At 43.7% G+C, this 19,020-nt stretch overlaps 1 protein-coding gene across 2 annotated transcripts in view; it reads left to right on the plus strand.

Moving 5' to 3' along the window:
• The window catches only part of LOC110537768 (rho GTPase-activating protein 26), a 124,986-nt gene that overhangs the window by 45,121 nt on the left and 60,845 nt on the right, over nucleotides 1–19,020 (plus strand). For both annotated transcript variants that reach the window (XM_036937776.2, XM_036937777.2), the window contains exons 2-7: nucleotides 8,984–9,079; nucleotides 9,936–9,997; nucleotides 10,162–10,233; nucleotides 11,816–11,917; nucleotides 12,475–12,585; nucleotides 12,989–13,093. In XM_036937776.2, the coding sequence (XP_036793671.1) occupies nucleotides 8,984–9,079; nucleotides 9,936–9,997; nucleotides 10,162–10,233; nucleotides 11,816–11,917; nucleotides 12,475–12,585; nucleotides 12,989–13,093 (548 nt within the window). The remainder of the gene's footprint in view (nucleotides 1–8,983; nucleotides 9,080–9,935; nucleotides 9,998–10,161; nucleotides 10,234–11,815; nucleotides 11,918–12,474; nucleotides 12,586–12,988; nucleotides 13,094–19,020) is intronic.

Genomic DNA, 19,020 nt, shown 5'->3' on the forward strand with positions numbered 1-19,020 from the left:
TAACAGCACTTAAAGTTGACCGGTACAGCTCTAGCAAGGCAGAATTTTGACGAACTGACTTGTTGGAAAGGAGGCATCCTATGACAGTGCCACGTTGAAAGTCACTCAGTATGGGCCATTCTACTGCCAATGTTTGTCTATGGAGATTGCATGGTTGTGTGCTCGATTTTATACACCTGTCAGCAATGGGTGTGGCTGAAATAGCCAAATCCACTAATTGGACGTGGTGTCCACATACTTTTCAACGTGTGTCCTAGAATGTCACAGTGCTGATATTATTCCTCTTATTAGCCCTAAGACTGTTGTCTTATCTTTCTTTTTCACACAACTGTATTGCCAAGCCCAAAGAGAAGTGAATGTAGTCACATATCCAAGCCCTAACTCAGACTGTAGTCACATATCCAAGCTCTAACTGAAATGACTGCAGTCACATAACCAAGCCCTTACTGAAATGACTGCAGTCACATTACCAAGTCCTTACTGAAATGACTGCAGTCACATATCCAAGCCTTAGCTTAAATGACTGTAGTCACATGTCCAAGCCCTTACTGAAATGACTGCAGTCACCTATCCAAGCCTTAGCTTAAATGACTGTAGTCACATGTCCAAGCCCTTACTGAAATGACTGCAGTCACCTATCCAAGCCTTAACTAAAGTGACTGTAGTCACATATCCAAGCTCTAACTGAAGTGACTGTAGTCACATTTCCAAGCCCTAACTGAAATGACTGTGATCTAGCCACCCTTCCTTCAATTTAGCACTGTTCTCTTGTTTCCTTAGCTGTCTGGGTCAAGTCGGACGTTGAGCCACATCCAATGCTGTGTTGCTGCTAGGGCTGTGGTGGTCATGAAATTCTGTCAGCTGGTTATTGTCACGTAAAAGCCTGCCGGTCTCACAGTAATTGACCGTTAATTAACATAAACACGTTTAGTATCTCCAGGCCTCCACCCATACAAGCTGTTGATGTGCACCTTTGCAACATCTATTTTAAAAAGTATAATAAATCAATTGAATATACACCACCACAATAAATCCATGTATGGTATTTTTGTTAGGTCTAAAGAAACATTATGGTATGAAGACAATGTATTTCAGAAGAACAGAATATGAGTTGGCATACTGTGTGTTATCTGGCTATGCTCCATGCCATAGGCTATATAGGCTTGTTCGTTTAGCTGGCAAGATATGCTTTTAACTCCCGTGCCATTATTTTATATTATATGATGTTATAGTAAGAGGGAATATATTTGAACTTATCTGAGTAAAATAGAAAGGATATTTTTCCCATTCCAGAGCAAGCGAGCATATGAACTGGCTACGTTGAGCATTTCAAACAGGTCCTATATGCTAGATATGCTAGATATGCTTTTTTTTGCTACTTGAGAAAGCTCTGTTCCTCGCCTCATAAAGTGATCATATTTTCACGTTCCTGCTTGGCTTCTCAAAGATTTCAGACAAGGATGCTTTCTGGTCGACCGCCACTGCCAGGCCGGCAGGCTGGGACTGGACAACGCCTTACAACTGTCCAGTGACTTATTTGGCAACTTCAGTTGTGAATGATACAAACCTTGGAATATCATAGAAATCAAAACGTATATGGGCTGCATGATGCGACTGTAGGCTGTTGATGATCAGACTGTTAGAAATGTAATCTTCTCTTTACTAATATGTCAAATGAGTTTTTATTTAGAATGGCTCATTATCAAATGGGCCTGAACACGGGCAGGGGAAAAAAATACATGTAATCTGTATGCACTCGAATAGGGAATGGAGGCCGAGTGCTTCCCCGTGGGTCCGTTTTTCAAGATGCCTGGTAGGCTACTCCGGTTTTATAGCAGAGCATGTACTTTATATGAGCAGCTGAGAAATAAATATTATTTCCCTCCAAGCATCAACCACTTTTTCTGCGCGACAGGTGATATTCCGGCCAAACTCTGTGGCGGGCTCTCCAACCCTGTTGCTGCAGGTACCCGGTGCTTCATTTGAGGAAACCAAGTGAAATCTGTTCGAACAGTGATAGTAACATGTTTTTGCAATGAAACATATTTCACAAAACTTTTGACAGCCCCTCTCTGCATGCTCGAGAACGGAATAAAGGAGAGAGAGGAGGAGATGGGGAGATATTCTGTAGCTAAAGGTAATGTGCCACCCAATTAATTCTGAAAATATAAAACATTCTCTATTACTAGGCTATTCAAAATTGCCCTGCGCAATCAATGAACCAACTGCATCACCTAGGGCTATTTGTTCTCTCCCAGACTCAGGGATAGACATTTTGGAGCATAGCATAAGGTAACCAGTCCATCCATTATGCATAATAATATAGTCCACACACAAAGGCGATTACTCTAATTTGTATAATTTTGGAGTAAAGGCCAATTATGTGCAAAAGACATCTTAAATGAGTTTAGTTTGATGTTTTTCTACCATTAGTAATATGTGGTAGGCTGTGTATTGTATAACGGCACAACCAGAATTTTTATTCTTTTTTTTTTCCATTTTCGGGCTTGGGCTCATAAGCCTATGCATAAGCTCTAGTATACATATGAGTGTTTTGAGTGAATCACCACCGTAGAAAGCTGTCAAATTCATTCTGTTAGGCTTTGAAACAACATTCACAATGACCATGTTTCCCCCTCAGTTTCAACCTGCCATTGAACCTTTCTTCAAATTGATCATCACAGTGAGGGTGGGTTTTAAAAGCATGATACGGATTTGATGATAAGTGTTTGACGTGACTTTCCATTGATGTCAGAGTAGTTAGAGGGACAACACCAGGCCATCAGGCCATGATAGTTATTAGCAAGTTGGCTACTAACAAAGCATGTCCAGAGCGCATAACAGGAGATTACCGTGACTCAACGGTCATGTGGAATCGACTCATGACTGCCGGTGTGGCGGTAATACGGTCACCGCGACAGCCCTAGTTGCTGCTGTAATATGCCTTTGTTTTCCTAAATGAATAGTGCTTCTATTCAGATCCGTGTGCAACAAAGCACTGCATAGGACTCTGGGTACTTGTGGATATCCTGTTGATATGGTTACAGGGCCCAGGCTTTATACTGAGGGAGCCTCTGTACAGACACATGCACGCGCATGCACAGACACGCACATACTCACAGACAGCCCTTTATTTGTTTCACTGGTATTTCCCCAGCAATCTTTAATGATACAGAGGCATGTGTGTGTGCATCCGTGCGTGTGTGTGTCTGTGTGTGTGTGTCTGCCAGAAGCAGGGAGCGTGTGTGTGTGCATCCGTGTGTCTGTGGTACAGTTGAAGTCGGAAGCTTACATACAGTTAGGTTGGAGTCATTAAAACGAGTTTTTCCACCACTCCACAAATTTCTTGTTAACAAACTATAGTTTTGGCAAGTCGGTTAGGACGTCTACTTTGTGCATGACACAAGTCATTTTTCCAACAATTGTTTACAGACTGATTACTTCACTTATCATTCACTGTATCACAATTCCAGTGGGTCAGAAGTTTACATAACTTGACTGTGACTGTGCCTAGCATAACTTGACTGTAACTTGACTGTGCCTTTAAACAGCTTGGAAAATTCCAGAAAATGATGTCATGGTTTTAGAAGCTCCTAATAGGCTAATGGACATAATTTGAGTCAATTGGGGGTGTACCTGTGGATGTATTTCAAGGCCTACCTTCAAACTCAGTGCCTCTTTGCTTGACATCATGGGAAAATCAAAAGAAATCAGCCAAGACCTCAGATTTTTTTTTTGTAGACCTCCACAAGTATGGTTAATCCTTGGGAGCAATTTCCAAACACCTGAAAGTACCAAGTCATCTGTACAAACAATAGTATGCAAGTATAAACACCATGAGACCACGCAGCCATCATATCGCTCAGGAAGGAGACGCATTCTATCTCCTAGAGATGAACATACTTTGGTGCGAAAAGTGAAAATCAATCCCAGAACAACAGCAAAGGACCTTGTGATGATGCTGGAGGAAACAGGTACAAAAGTATCTATATCCACAGTAAAACGAGTCCTATAGCGACATAACCTGAAAGGCCGCTCAGCAAGTAAGAGGAAGAAACCACTGCTCCAAAACCGCCATAAAAAAGTCAGACTATGGTTTGCAACTGCACATGGGGACAAAGATCATACTTTTTGAAGAAATGTCTTCTGGTCTGATGAAACAAAAATAGAACTAATGACCATCGTTATGTTTGGAGGGAAAAGGGGGAGGCTTGCAAGCCGAAGAACACCATCCCAACCGTGAAGCACGGGGGTGGCAGCATCATGTTGTGGGTTTGCTTTGCTGTAGGAGGGACTGGGGCACTTCACAAAATAGATGGCATCATGAGGTAGGAAAATGATGTGGATATATTGAAGCAACATCTCAAGACATCAGTCAGGAAGTAAAGCTTGGTCGTAAATGGGTCTTCCAAATGGACAATGACCCCAAGCATACTTCCAAAGTTATGGCTTTAGGACAACAAAGTCAAGGTATTTGAGTGGCCAATAACCAAGCCCTGACCTCAATCCCATAGAAAATGTGTGGGCAGAACTGAAAAGGTGTGTGCGAGCAAGGAGGCCTACAAACCTGACTCAGTTACACCAGCTCTGTCAGGAGGAAAGGGCCAAAATTCACCCAACTTATTGTGCGAAGCTTGTGGAAGGCTACCTGAAGCGTTTGACCCAAGTTAAACAATTTAAAGGCAATGCTACCAAATACTAATTGAGTGTATGTAAACTTCTGACCTACTGGGAATGTGATGAAAGAACTAAAACCTGAAATAAGTCATTCTCTCTACTATTTCTCTGACATTTCACATTCTTAAAATAAAGTGGTGATCATATCTCACCTAAAACAGGGAATTTTTACTTGGATTAAAGGTCAGGAATTGTGAAAAATTAAATGTATTTGGCTAAGGTGTATGTAAACTTCCGACTTCAACTGTATGCCATGCATCTGCATCACAGGGGCCATGCTCATTGAGGGTGCACTGAGGGTGAGATTAGACCAACTGTGTGGTGAACTATAGATGGGGACATCATTAACGAACCATGACCATATCTCAAATGTGCACACACACACACACACACACACACACACACACACACACACACACACACACACACACACACACACACACACACACACACACACACACACACACACACACACACACACACACACACACACACACACACACACACACACACACGAGAGGGCATATCAGGGCCTGAACCACACAGCGCTGCTGGCACTACCAGGCCCCTAACCACTCCCCTAACCACTCCAGCCTAAAACACGCACAGCCTAAAGAGTTGTGATAAGATTAATTCATGTTTCTCTCATACACCCCACACACGCTGCTCCCACTCCACAATACTGCGGACTTACTTTCACTGACACGGTCAATGTGTACTGCTGCTATCGTTTGTCATATTTTAAGTTTCTTTGTTCTGGGTGCAGGCACTCTGGCGGATTCCCCGTTCTCTCCCTCTCTCCCGGCCTGTGTCTGCCACTGTGGGAATGTGTTCCGGGGGCTAGAGAGCGGGACTGTGCGGCACCGTTGTGTCGCGGGGCCGGAGATCAGGAAGCAGAGAATAGCGGAGGAGAAGAATGGGGGAAATGTTGTTGCTGAAGTGGGGGAAGAGGGCTGGAGAGGCGGGTGTCAATAGGGTCATTTATTTTTAGCGAGTGTCCCTGGCCGCTATCCTTCCTCCTCTGGCCTCTCAGGACATCCAGACGTCCAGTGACAGGACAGTAGTGGCAGCAGTTAGCTCAATGCTAATGTTGCGCTTAGGAGGGCAATGGACACATACTGTATAGATAGATCCATAGTTTGCGATGAACAGAAATCCCAGACAGTGTTACCAATGCTCCTCTCTGTATGAGCCAGTTATCCAGGCAGTTATCCAGGCAGTTATCCAGGCAGTTATCCAGGCAGTTATCCAGCTAGACACATGGGACTCATTTGTTAATGGTGTTTTCCTTTGCCCTGTGATTGAGTTAGAGCACCTCTCGCAAGAGACCTCTTTCCAAAAACCCAACTGGCTGCAGAGGTGATTCATATTATTTCATTTGTGTTGGAATGATTGTAAATGTCTAGAATGAGCCGGATGCGCCAACAGTGTGGTTTTGATTTGGAAAAACATTGTGAATTCAGCATGCATCTCAGTTCTCTTGATGATGAGTGATTATTTTGGTAAAATGTAGTGTGTATATGTATTGATGCCAATACACAGAATAATGCTAGTGTGACTGTGATGTATCGCTGTCCATTAGCCGGAACGTATTGGGTGTTTATTTTACTTCATCGGGTCATATGCCAATTTGGGTTGGGCCGATATAGGATTCATTCGATATTGTGACATTTGACATTGACGCTATATCGCGACGTGCAAGACTATACTGTATTTGAACTTTGAAACTGTGCAGTTTTATCAGCTTGGCTGTATCAGTATGTTGAAAATGAAGTCTAAATCAATTAACTAAGCCTTCTTTTTTTAGTCACACAAAGATTATTTTGTGAGAATGCGACTATAATATCGTAAATAAGCACAAATATTGCACAATCAGGAATTATTTAGTCAGTAAATGCGCAAAACAATTATATTGGATATCGCGATATTTGGAGTGGCATGTCATAGAAGCTTTGTTACTGAACACATATCTCCTTATCTAATTAAGAGCATTGTTTCCACGACCTTCTCAAGTCAGTGGAAGCCATTCCCTACTGCCAATATGTCAGACAGGGCCCTACACACTTAGAAAGAAAGGTGCTATCTATAACCTAAAAGGTTTCTTCGGCAGTCCCCATAGGACAACACTTTTTGGTTCCATGTAGAACCCTTTCCACAGATGGTTCTACATGGAACCCAAAATGATTCTACCTGGAACCAAAAAGTGTTGTCCTATGGGGACTGCCGAAGAAACCTTTTGGAACCCTTTTGGAACCACTCCCAGAAATGCATAGGTGCATGAGACAACCCATTAAGAGACTTATTGTCGTCAACGTTGACCAGACCTCTCCCATTGAATCAACTTCTCGAGGAAGTCCTGGAAGCCTGTTTTATGGCAGCATACTTTCTGGAGCAGGCTGAGGTTTTAATGCTCGTATAAATTGTAACATCCAATCCATGTCTCAGGCAGCCACAGCCATGCCAATATCCAGTCTGGGTATGGGGCCGGGTGTAGGGGGTGCAGGAGCTTCTCCTGGTCTCCTGGCTTCTCCTGGTCACGACCTGGGTGGGGATGGTTTAAGAAGGTTAAGAAATCTGTTTGTGCATTAGCTAACTATGTCATGTTCATTGTCATACCAAACATATTAGTGGTCGACCGATTATGATTTTTCAACGCCGATACCGATACCGATTATTGGAGGGCCAAAAAAGCCGATACCGATTAATCGGCAGAACGACAGACCTTGTCAGCTCAGGGATTCAAACTTTCAACCTTTCGGTTACTAGTCCAACGCTCTAACCACTAGGCTACCCTGCCGCCCCAAATAAATTAAATAAAGATTAAATAAAGGTGTAAAAAATACAGATTTCCGATTGTTATGAAAACTTGAAATCGGCCCTAATTAATCGGCCATTCCGATTAATCGGTCGACCTCTAAAACATATACACTGAGTGTACAAAACACTGAGTATACAAATCCACTTAAATCAGTGTAGATGAAGTGGAAAAGACAGGTTCAAGATGGATTGTTAAGCCTTGAGACAATTGAGACATGGATTGTGTATGTGTGCCATTCAGAGGGTGAGCGGGCAAGACAAAAGATTTACGTTCCTTTGAACGGGGTATGGTAGTACAGTAGGTGCCAGCCGCACCGGTTTGAGTGTGTCAAGAACTGCACCGCTGCTGGATTTGTCACGCTGAACAATATCCTTGACACAAAACTGTGGGAAGCATTGGAGTCAACATGGGCCAGCATTCCTGTGGAACGCTTTCAACTCCTTGTAGAGTCCATGCCCTAACAAATGGAAGGTGTTCTGAGGGCAAAAGGGGGCGCAACTCAATATTAGAAAGGTGTTCTTAATGTTTTGTACACTCAGTTTATGTTGTGATGCAGCCTACAGAGTGACAATAAAAGTCTGAAGTTGACGAAAAGCAGAGAGAGAGAGAGAGAGAGAGAGACTGAGCGATAGAGACAGGATAGAGACAGAGAGATCCAGCGAGGGAATCAGTGAAGGACGTGCTGGAGAAATGTGTGGAAAACCTCACGGAGGAGAGGTGGCATGACATGACAGGCCTGCTGTCTGATATATCTACAGTGGAAAAGTCAGGCCTTTCCCAGCCCTAGCTCCAAGTCTTTCTCACATCTGTTACCCCGTACTGCTATTTGTGTGACAGGGTGTTTGGCTTACCTATCCTCTACAGCACAGTCTGTCACTCAACTAATCCTTCTTCAACAGTCTCCAACATTCCCCTTACCGAGAAACAACAATGGCGAAACTCGTAATACCTCATTTGAGCCATTTCAGAGGTGTGGTGAAACATGACAAGGACCTGGTGTTGGATCAGGTGGCCTGCCTGATGCACATCAGCTTTAATACCAGCGACACGTTGTGACTCACTTTTTACGAGAGTGAACTCTGAACCAATTGGCGTTTTATAGCCAGCGCTGAGGTCTCACTCCTGAGGTGAGAGCTTACTTGAAATGCTGAGGCATCCAGTATTTATGAAAAAGTGCAAGGGCCTGTGTTTCATTTATTCGGACTGGCAAGAGGTTGTAAATCTTTCCGCACATAGGGCCGCAGGAAGGGCTCATGCTATTTACACAAGCACGGGCCAATTTCTGTCCCTCCCTCTCTCTCTCTCTCTCTCTCTCTGGCTGTGTGAGAATGGTTGACACAAAACCTGTGCAAAGTAGAGCAAAATAGCTGGAGCTTTTGTCTCAGAGGAACCTTTAGCATCTCGTGCATTTTTTTTTTTTTTTTAAAGATGCCCACATGCCTCCCTATTTTTGTTGACCTGACTTGCCCTTTCTCTGTCCCCGTTCAGATCTGTCCACAGCCAAGAGGAAGTTTGCGGAGTCTCTCAATGAGTTTAAGTTCCAGTGCATAGGAGACGCAGAGACTGACGACGAGATATGTATCGGTGAGCGAGTAAACGCCCTCCATCCCGTTCTGCTGTACCACACTCGACTGTCCTGCACGCTATTGTTGTGTAGTAATAGTTACCACCCTCAACTGTAACCAACTGCTGCACTACATTCATATCAACTGTAGTAGTGCTAATGCACTCCATTAGTCTGCACTCAGCTGTACACATTCTGGCCTGGCTGTCTTGTTCTACCTAATTGCACTCATAGTGCACCTAATTGGTACAGGAAGGCCGTTATAAACACAATTAGGCTCATTGGATGGAGTTGGATGAAATGTAATAACCTCGAATAAACTTGCCATTATGTTGAAAGAACATTCCTGGAATATTTTTTACAGAAGAATTCAAAGTTATAAGTGACTTGAGGTCTACATTTGGAGAGTACTATTCTATCAAGTGGAAATGTTGGAACAGGATTGTGGCATCTCAAGTGGAAACTCTGACCCAAAACAATGCAGTCATTCTTGGCTGGACCTAGAGCAGGGAAGGAACAGGCAATAAGCTTGCTAGTTGAAAACACACTGTGGTCTAAAGCAAGCATGTAAACTACGATTTCAAATTAAAAGCCTTGTTTTGCAAGCAAGGTCACAAATGTGGAATGGTATGTATGGAGCCAAATGATGACCACTGACTCATTATATATTGTTATCCTCCCTCTGTGTCGTCTGTCTGTCTGTCTGTCTGTCTGTCTGTCTGTCTGTCTGTCTGTCTGTCTGTCTGTCTGTCTGTCTGTCTGTCTGTCTGTCTGTCTGTCTGTCTGTCTGTCTGTCTGTCTGGCTGGCTGTCTGGCTGGCTGTCTGGCTGTCTGGCTGGCTGTCTGGCTGGCCTGTTTATCTCTATCCATCTACAGCAAAGTCTCTACAGGAGTTTGCTGGAGTTTTGCAGAACCTGGAGGATGAGAGAACACGGATGGTGAGTGTCAGATATATGCTGGAACATGGGCTCACCGCTTTGGAATTCAAGCGTTGTATAACCAATAAGTGAAGGTCTGGCGGCAGGCCTCTCTGTGTTTATACAGTATGTCAGTAGAGTGACTTCCTGTCAGCCGTCTGGTGACTTCCTGTATCTCTCCTCAGATTGAGAATGCCGATGATGTGCTGATCATGCCACTGGAGCGGTTCAGGAAGGAGCAGATCAGCGCTGCCAAGGTAAGGAGATATTATGACTTGACTCCCCCAAGTCATGCTGGGGTGAAGGATCCCCCTCTAAATGTCCTGGTAATCCCTACTACTGGGTCATTGTGTGATTTTTTTCTTTTTTGGGTTATGTAGCCTTCTCATATTCCCTCTTAAACCTTGAAAGACAAGGGACATTTGAACCTATCCGCTGCTACAGTACCAGGTTTTTAAGAAATGTACTGATCACTCAAATATTAGCAGATTCCCCCTCAGTCTGGCAGGTAACTGACTTTGTTCTGGTTGTCCTGATTCCAGAAGTTACATTTGTGTAGGTCTAAAATGTATACACCACAAAGAATAGTATTCCTTTATTAAATCCCCATTGATGACAGCATCCAGAGCTCTCCCTATACTGTACCTCTGAGTCTAAACTGCTCTCAGCTCTGTCCGCCAGAGCTGACAGGTCTGTTGTGATAAGACACTGCCACCATCTGGTCAATACAGGTATCACATGAAGGGCATCAGGATTTACTTGGTTGATTGTCAATGAAGAAATGTTAGTGAACTTTATTACATATTGACAAAACTCTTTCTGATTTGACCTCTCACCATATCGTTATTTTGAAGTCTAAGTTAGAAGAATGTGTAGGTTAATTAAACGTTTGAAGAATAATTTAGTGTTCCGAAAAGGGATACTTGAACTCAAAAGAGCCCACATTGAAACATGTTTGCAGTGTATAACAGACAAGACATGGGTTCATTTATTATTAAGGGTTAGAGCAAATTGCAGGGTCCTTTGTTACTTACATTAGGATGCTCTGTAATGACGTGTTGTGCAGCTGTTGGTAGTGGACCTTCTGTTCTGAGGAGGGTTGGTTCTACGTCCTGTGGAAACTGGCTGGCGATGAAAGGCCGGGTCATGTGACCGGGTGGACAGGGATGATGATGACATCAGTCAGTAGAAGGTGTGGACACAGTCAGTGCACCCCAGGGTGAGGAGTGCTGGACTGTATGTTACTGACACACCCTGCTCTATCTATCCGTCTGTCTGTGAGAGTGGCTGGGAGAGACACCTGTCTGTCTGTCTGTCTGTCTGTCTGTCTGTCTGTCTGTCTTTGTCTGTGAGAAAGAGGCTGGGAGAGACATCCTGTTATGTCTGTCTGTCTGTCTATCTGTCTGTCTGTGAGCGAGAGGCTGGGAGAGACATCCTGTTATGTCTGTCCTTCTGTCTGTCGTGCAAACGTGCAGGTTTAAAGTGCTCTATTGTTTTCCCACCAGCTGTGGGCTGCCTCTGTTGGCTTCAGCAGTACTAGAGGAGATGTGATTTCAACCTGCATCTCACAATAGTTTCCTCTAAATCTGTCTGTAAAGCTAAGCCCTGGACATACCAATAATACCCATGACTCTTTGCAAAGGATGTTCTGTTGGAAGGCGGCAGTGATGATGCCAAAACAGAGCTCTATGTGTTATATAGAGGTTTCCCCTGAGAAAGAGGTCTTCTGACCTCAATGGGACATCCTCTTCAATACAATTTCAATATAAATTGTACTATGTGGTGTCCAGGACTTGGAAACAAGGTGACTGTTGGTGACCTTTTGACTGTCTATCACAGGAAGCCAAGAAGAAATACGACAAAGAGACAGAGAAGTACTGTGCTGTACTGGAGAAGCACCTAAGCCTATCAGCAAAGAAGAAAGAAGCACATCTTCATGAAGTAAGCATACATTGTTCTCCTTTCCCACAATCAAAATGGGCTAGAGTTGGCTAGTCATGACATGTGTGTTTATGTTAAGAGGCATGTGTTTGTGTATGCGTGTGGGCAAGTGTGCGTGTGTGCGCTGTAAGTCAGTTCACAAAGAATCAGAATCACGTTTATTGTCCTACAAGAGGAAAATCTTGTCACAGCTCACACATAGATACCTAAAACAAATCTGAAATAATAGAAGGAACAAGCAACAGTCAGGCAGGTATAGTCGTGTTCCCCCCCCCCCCCCTGTCCATGGGAGAAATGACATGGAATTGTTCTCTATGGTGATAGCCCTCGCGATGAAACTCCTCCCGAAGCGCACGGTGCGCCTCAGATTTGTCCGGTATCTCACACCTAAATGGGAGGAGATCAAAGCAAAGTTGAAGTGGGTGGAGATATGACGTGGCGGCCTGTGTGGTGTAAAGCACGACCATTCAGATGGGAGAGCAAACAGCATGACTTCACCGCGGGTTTCACCTGAAAGTCATTTCAAACAGCATCCCATCCTTTTGCGTGTGGTGCAGGCCGACAGCCAGGTGGACCACGTGCGGCAGCATTTCTACGAGGTGTCTCTGGAGTATGTCTTCAAGGTGCAGGAGGTCCAGGAGAGGAAGATGTTTGACTTCGTAGAGCCGGTGAGTGAACATGTCAATCTCCCTCAGCATGCTGTCTATACTGTTTAGGGTTGCAAAATGCCATGAACTTTCCTAAACCTCCAAGGTTTTCCAGAAATCCTGGTAGGAAGTCTCCCGATTTCCTGCTCATTCCCTCCTGATTTAGGTAATCTTCCAACCAGGATTTTTTGGAAAATCTGGGAATTTTAGGAAGGTTACTAGAGTTTTGCAACCCTAATACTGTTACTGTACTCTATACACCTTACATGCTTAGTCATCTCTCCTTCATCCACACTGTCTACAGAACAAATGTGGCTGACAACAAGTACCTTTCAAATCAAATTACAGTAGATTAGGTTGATGGAATTGAATTACGTTTCTCAACCATGTTTCCTTTCCGTTTCGTCCTTTGTATCAATTCTAGTTGCTGGCATTTCTTCAAGGGCTGTTTACTTACTATCACCATGGGTACGAGTTGGCCAAAGACTTCAACCACTTCAAGACAGACCTCACTATCAGCATTCAGAATGTAAGATACATATCAATGCCATACATTACGGCCATTAGGTGCTGGTGAGATGTAATATTTTGCCACACCAAAGACATTTCAAGGCTGGGCTGGGCAGTATATTGTATTTTACTATATACCCGTATTGATGCGTGGACCGGTTTGGGTTTTTACTTTACCTTCAATAACGGTATGTCAATGTTTGGTAAATGTGATACGCAGCTCAGCACGTGTTATGTCAGTTTTCATAGTTTACTCCGTTTGCTATTTGAGTTGTCTTTCTCCCTCCTCCTGCTGCATGCCTCTTCCTACACCAAGCCCTGCCCCCTGTCACACATGGAGAGAGCAGTTGTTCGACCACAGAGTCACAAACACTTTCTTGCCGTGGTCTGCATGGCCAGACAGATGCAACAAGATGTTGGTGAAAACAATGCTGCTTTCCACAAGCGTTCTACAATTCCACTATTAGTTTGTGTAGCTTACTGTTTGCAAACTACTGTCTGCTAGTTTGCCTTTTCTTAGCAAGTTGTGGCTAAAATAAATCTGGTTAGCCGCTAATGCTAAACACTAGTTAGCTAGCTTGCTAAATGTACTAAGAGTCAGAGCAAATGTAGATAGGTAATCAATACAGCCTGGTACTAATGCTGGTCTAGGCCTAGATTGGTATGTTGTTTATGCAACTGTATCTTAAATCAGAGAGGAATAGGAATAGGTGAAACATGAATATGTTAGCTATGTTTTATTTGTATTCATTATGGACCCCCATTAACTGCTGCCAAGGAGCTGCTACTCTTCTTGGGGTCCAAGACACATTAAGGCACATCACAAAATAAATCAACAAAAACAAAATGAAACAGTACATCACATAACATCACCACACCACTACACATCCACAACACAAAATTTACAATACCATATAACAATACTAAAATGTGTTTCTGTGCCTGTGTGTCTCTTCACAGCCCAGTTACATACACTTAAGTTGGAGTCATTAGAACACTTAGGTTGGAGTCATTTTTCAACCACTCCACAAATTTCTTGTTAACAAACTATAGTTTTGCCAAGTCGGTTAGGACGTCTACTTTGTGCATTACAAGTCATTTTTCCAACAATTGTTTACAGACAGATTATTTCACTTATAATTCATTGTATCACAATTCCAGTGGGTCAGAAGTTTACATACACTAAGTTGACTGTACCTATTTCAAGGCCTACCTTCAAACTCAGTGCCTCTGCTTGACATCATAGGAAAGTCAAAAGAAATCAGCTGAGACCTCAGTAAAAAATTGTAGACCTTCACAAGTCTGGTTCATCCTTAGGAGGAATTTCCAAATGCCTGAAGGTACCACGTTCATCTGTACAAAGCAATAGTATGCAAGTATAAACACCATGGGACCGCGCAGCCGTCACACCTCTCAGGCAGGAGACCCAATCTGTCTCCTAGAGATCAATGGTACTTTGGTGCAAAAAGTGCAAATCAATCCCAGAACAACAGCAAAGGACCATGTGAAGATGCTGGAGGAAACATGTACAAAAGTATCTATATCCACAGTCAAACGAGTCCTATATCGAAAGGCCGCTCAGCAAGGAAGAAGCCAATGCTCCAAAACCGCCATAAAAAAAGACAGACTATGGTTTGCAACAGCACATGGGGACAACGATCATACTTTTTGGAGAAATGTTCTCTGGTCTGATGAAAAAAAAATAGAACTGTTTGGCCAAAATGACCATCGTTATGTTTGGAGGAAAAAGGGGGAGGCTTGCAAGCCGAAGAACACCATCCCAACCGTGAAGCACGGGGGTGGCAGCATCATGTTGTGGGGGTGCTTTGCTTCAGGAGGGAATGGTGCACTTCAGAAAATAGATGGCATAATGAGGGAGAAGAATTATGTAGATATATTGAAGCAACATCTCAAGACATCAGTCAGGAAGTTGAAGCTTGGTCGCAAATGGGTCTTCCAAATTGACAATGACCCCAAGCATACTTCCAAAGTTGTGGCAAAATGGCTTTAGGACAACAAAGTCAAGGTATTGGAGTGGCCATCACAAAGCCCTGACCTCAATCCCATAGAACATTTGTGGGCAGAACTGAAAAAGAAGATGTTAAGAAGGTGCTCCGGTACCACTCCGGTACCACTTAGCAGAGAGAACAGTCTATGACAAGGGTGGCTGGAGTCTTTGACAATTTTTAGGGCCTTCATCTGACACCGCCTGGTGTAGAGTTCCTGGATGGCAGGAAGCTTGGCCCCAGTGATTGGTACTGGGCCGTACGCACTACCCTCTGTAGTGCCTTGCGGTCAGAGGCTGAGCAGTTGCTGTACCAGGCAGTGATGCAACCAGTCAGGATGCTCTCGATGGTGCAGCTGTATAACTTTTTGAGGATCTGAGGACCAATGCCAAATCTTTTCAGTCTCCTGAGGGGGAATAGGTTTTGTTGTGCCCTCTTCCCGACTGTCTTGGTGTGTTTGAACCATGATCATTTGTTGCTCAACCTGCTCCATTACAGCCCTGTTGATGAGAATGTGGGCGTGCTCGGCACTCCTTTTCCTGTAGTTCACAATTATCGCCTTTGTCTTGATCTCGTTGAGGGAGAGGTTGTTATCCTGGCACCACACGGCCAGGTCTCTGACCTCCTCCCTATAGACTGTCTCATCATTGTCGGTGATCAGGCCTACCACTGTTTTGTTGTTGGCAAACGTAATGATGGTGTTGGAGTCGTGCCTGGCCATGCAGTCGTGAGTGAACAGGGAGTACAGGGGGGGACTGAGCACGCACCCCTCAGCGGCCCCCGTGTTGAGGATCAGCATAGCAGATGTGTTGCTACCTATCCTTACCACCTGGGGCAGTCTGTCAGGAAGTCCAGGATCCAGTTGCAGAGGGAGGTGTTTAGTCCCAGGTTCCTTAGCTTAGTGATGAGCTTTGAGGACGCAATGGTGTTGAATGATGAGCTGTAGTCACTGAATAGGTGTTCCTTTTGTCCAGGTGGGAAAGGGCAGTGTGGCGTGCAATGGAGATGGCATCATCTGTGGATCTGTTGGGGCAGTATGCAAATTGGAGCGGGTCTAGGGTTTCTGGGATAATGGTGTTGATGTGAGCCTTGACCAGCCTTTCAAAGCACTTCATGGCTACAGACGTGAGTGAGTGCTACGGGTCGGTAGTCATTTAGGCAAGTTACCTTAGTGTTCTTGGTCACAGGGACTATGGTGGTTTGCTTGAAACATGTTGATATTCCAGACTCAGTCAGGGACAGGTTGAAAAAGTCTTTGAAGTCACTTGCCAGTTGGTACGCATATACTCGGAGTACACCTCCTGGTAATCTGGCCTTGTGAATGTTGACCTGTTTAAAGGTCTTACTCACATCGGCTACGGAGAGCGTGATCACACAGTCGTCCGGAACAGCTGATGCTCTCATGCATGCTTCAGTGTTGCTTGCCTTGAAATGTGAGCATAGAAGTAATTTAGCTCATCTGGTAGGCTCGACTCAATGGGCAACTCTCGGCTGTGCTTCCCTTTGTAGTCTGTAATAGTTTGCAAACCCTGCCACATCCGACGAGTGTCGGAGCCGGTGTAGTATGATTCAATCTTAGTCCTGTGTTGACGCTTTACCTGTTTGATGGTTTGTCGAACGGCATAGCGGGATTTCTTATACGCTTCCGGGTTAGAGTCCCGCTCCTTGAAAGCGGCAGCTCTACCCTTTAACTCAGTGCGGATGTTGTCCGTAATCCATGGCTTTTGGTTGGGGTATGTACGTACAGTCACTGTGGGGATGACGTCATCGATGCACTTATTGATGAAGCCAATGATTGTAGTTTAGCATCTGTGTCATCTGACCACTTCTGAGTGAGTCACTGGTGCTTCCTGCTTTAGTTTTATCTTGTTTGCAGGAATCAGGAGGATAGAATTATGGTCAGATTTGCCAAATGGAGTCAGAGGGAGAGCTTTGTACGTGTGCGTCTCTGTGTGTGGAGTAAAGGTGATCTTTTTTTCCCTCTGGTTGCACATTTAACATGCTAGTAGAAATGAGGTAAAACTGATTTAAGTTTCCCTGCATTCAATTTCCCGGCTACTGTTTACTTATGGCCTTCTACAGCTCATTGAGTGCGGTCTTAGTGCCAGCATCGGTTTGTGGTGGTAAATAGACAGCTGCGAAGAATATAGATTAAAACTCTCTTGGTAAATAGTGTGGTTTACAGCTTATCATGAGATACTCTACCTCAGGCGAACAAATCCTCGAGACTTCCTTAGTATTAGATTTCGTGCACCAGCTGTTGTTTACAAATATACACAGACCGCCACCCATTGTCTTACCGGAGGCTGCTGTTCTATCTTGCCGATGCATAGTAAACCCCGCTAGCTGTATGATATTCATGTCATCGTTCAGCTACGACTCGGTGAAAGATAAGATATTACAGTTTTTAATGTCCGGTTGGTAGGATATTCGTGATGCTAGTTAATCTATTTTGTTATCCAGTGAATGTACATTGGCTAATAGGACTGATGGTAGAGGCAGATTACTCACTCGCATTCGGATCCTAGCTAGGCACCCCAACCTATGTCCCCAATATTGCCGTCTCTTGCTCATGCAAATCACAGGGCTTTGGGCCTTGTCGGGTGTCTGAAGTAAATCCTTTGCGTCCGACTCGTTAAAGAAAAAATATTCATCCAGTATGAGGTGAGTAATCGCTGCCCTGATATCCAGAAGCTCCTTTCGGTCATAAGAGACGGTGGCAGAAACATGTGCAAAATAAGTTACAAATAACGCAATAAAACACACACAATAGCACAATTGTGGTTACGCCAAGCAGTTTGGGCTCCTCAACTTTCTCAATTTCCACATTATTCATTACAATATTTAGTTGAGGTTTAGGCTTTAGGGAATGGTTTGTCCCAAATACAAAGCTTTTAGTTTTTGAAATATTTAGTACGAGCTTATTACTTGTCACCCATTTTAAATCCGACTGCAGCTCTTTGTTAACCCTTTGAAGGGTACGATCACATATTTGTGATCATTGCTGAGTGGTCCCTGCTGTGTACCATCGCAAATCTGTGATTGGAACAGTAGCAACAGAACATATGATGCAACAAATGCATCTAAACAGCATTGTTGTCTGAAAAGCATCTAAACAGTGTTTTGTACTGATGGGAAATAAGGTCTTCACAACTTTATTCGTAAATTTCACCTTTTATTGTAAAAGATAAATGCGAACTTTATCATCCAAACATCACCCAGAACATTTCCACAGCCAAACTCATTCAATGAACCAGAATAAATAACAGGATGGGCTGACAAAAAAACCCAACATAAGCTAGCGACCTAACAGCTAGACTTGTTTACAATGTACCACATCTCTGGTGCGCACAAGGAAGAAATGTAATATTGTTTAGAAAAGAGATGCATATCAGCTAAGCTAACAGCAGCTAAATTCTTTATGATGGCAGCCATTTTTGTTTATGTTTGACAAGCGAAACTCCCTAATACCAGAATGCTATTCGCTATAAGACCCAAATTAACAAAAGTCAAAGCCAAAGTCAAAGATGGCTGCACCCATTGCCTGAAAAAGATTACTTGACATTACTTGACAAGTGTATACAAGGAGCACATTACTTGACAAGTCGTTTACAGTTTTTGACAAATCCCACAGCAAATAAAATCTTATCACCTCACAGATCATCAAACTGAATAGGGATGAAACCATTTTAGGGGGGGTAATTTCATTTGTGGGGGGGGGTTTCAAGTCCATGGGGTATAGAAATGGGGGAAGGTATCGTGGGGGATATGATGCAGGAAATATTACTATAGATGGGGGATTTATCAATAAATGTGGGGCAGACACGGGATAAGTTTACAGTTGAAGTCGGAAGTTTACACCTTAGCCAAATATATTTAAACTCAGTTTTTCACAATTCCTGACATTTAATCATAGTAAAAAGTCCCTGTCTTAGGTCAG

This window comes from Oncorhynchus mykiss, chromosome 12 (assembly GCF_057628025.1).
Source record: "Oncorhynchus mykiss isolate SJ-2025 chromosome 12, ASM5762802v1, whole genome shotgun sequence".
In the NCBI taxonomy this organism is placed as follows: Eukaryota; Metazoa; Chordata; class Actinopteri; order Salmoniformes; family Salmonidae; genus Oncorhynchus; species Oncorhynchus mykiss.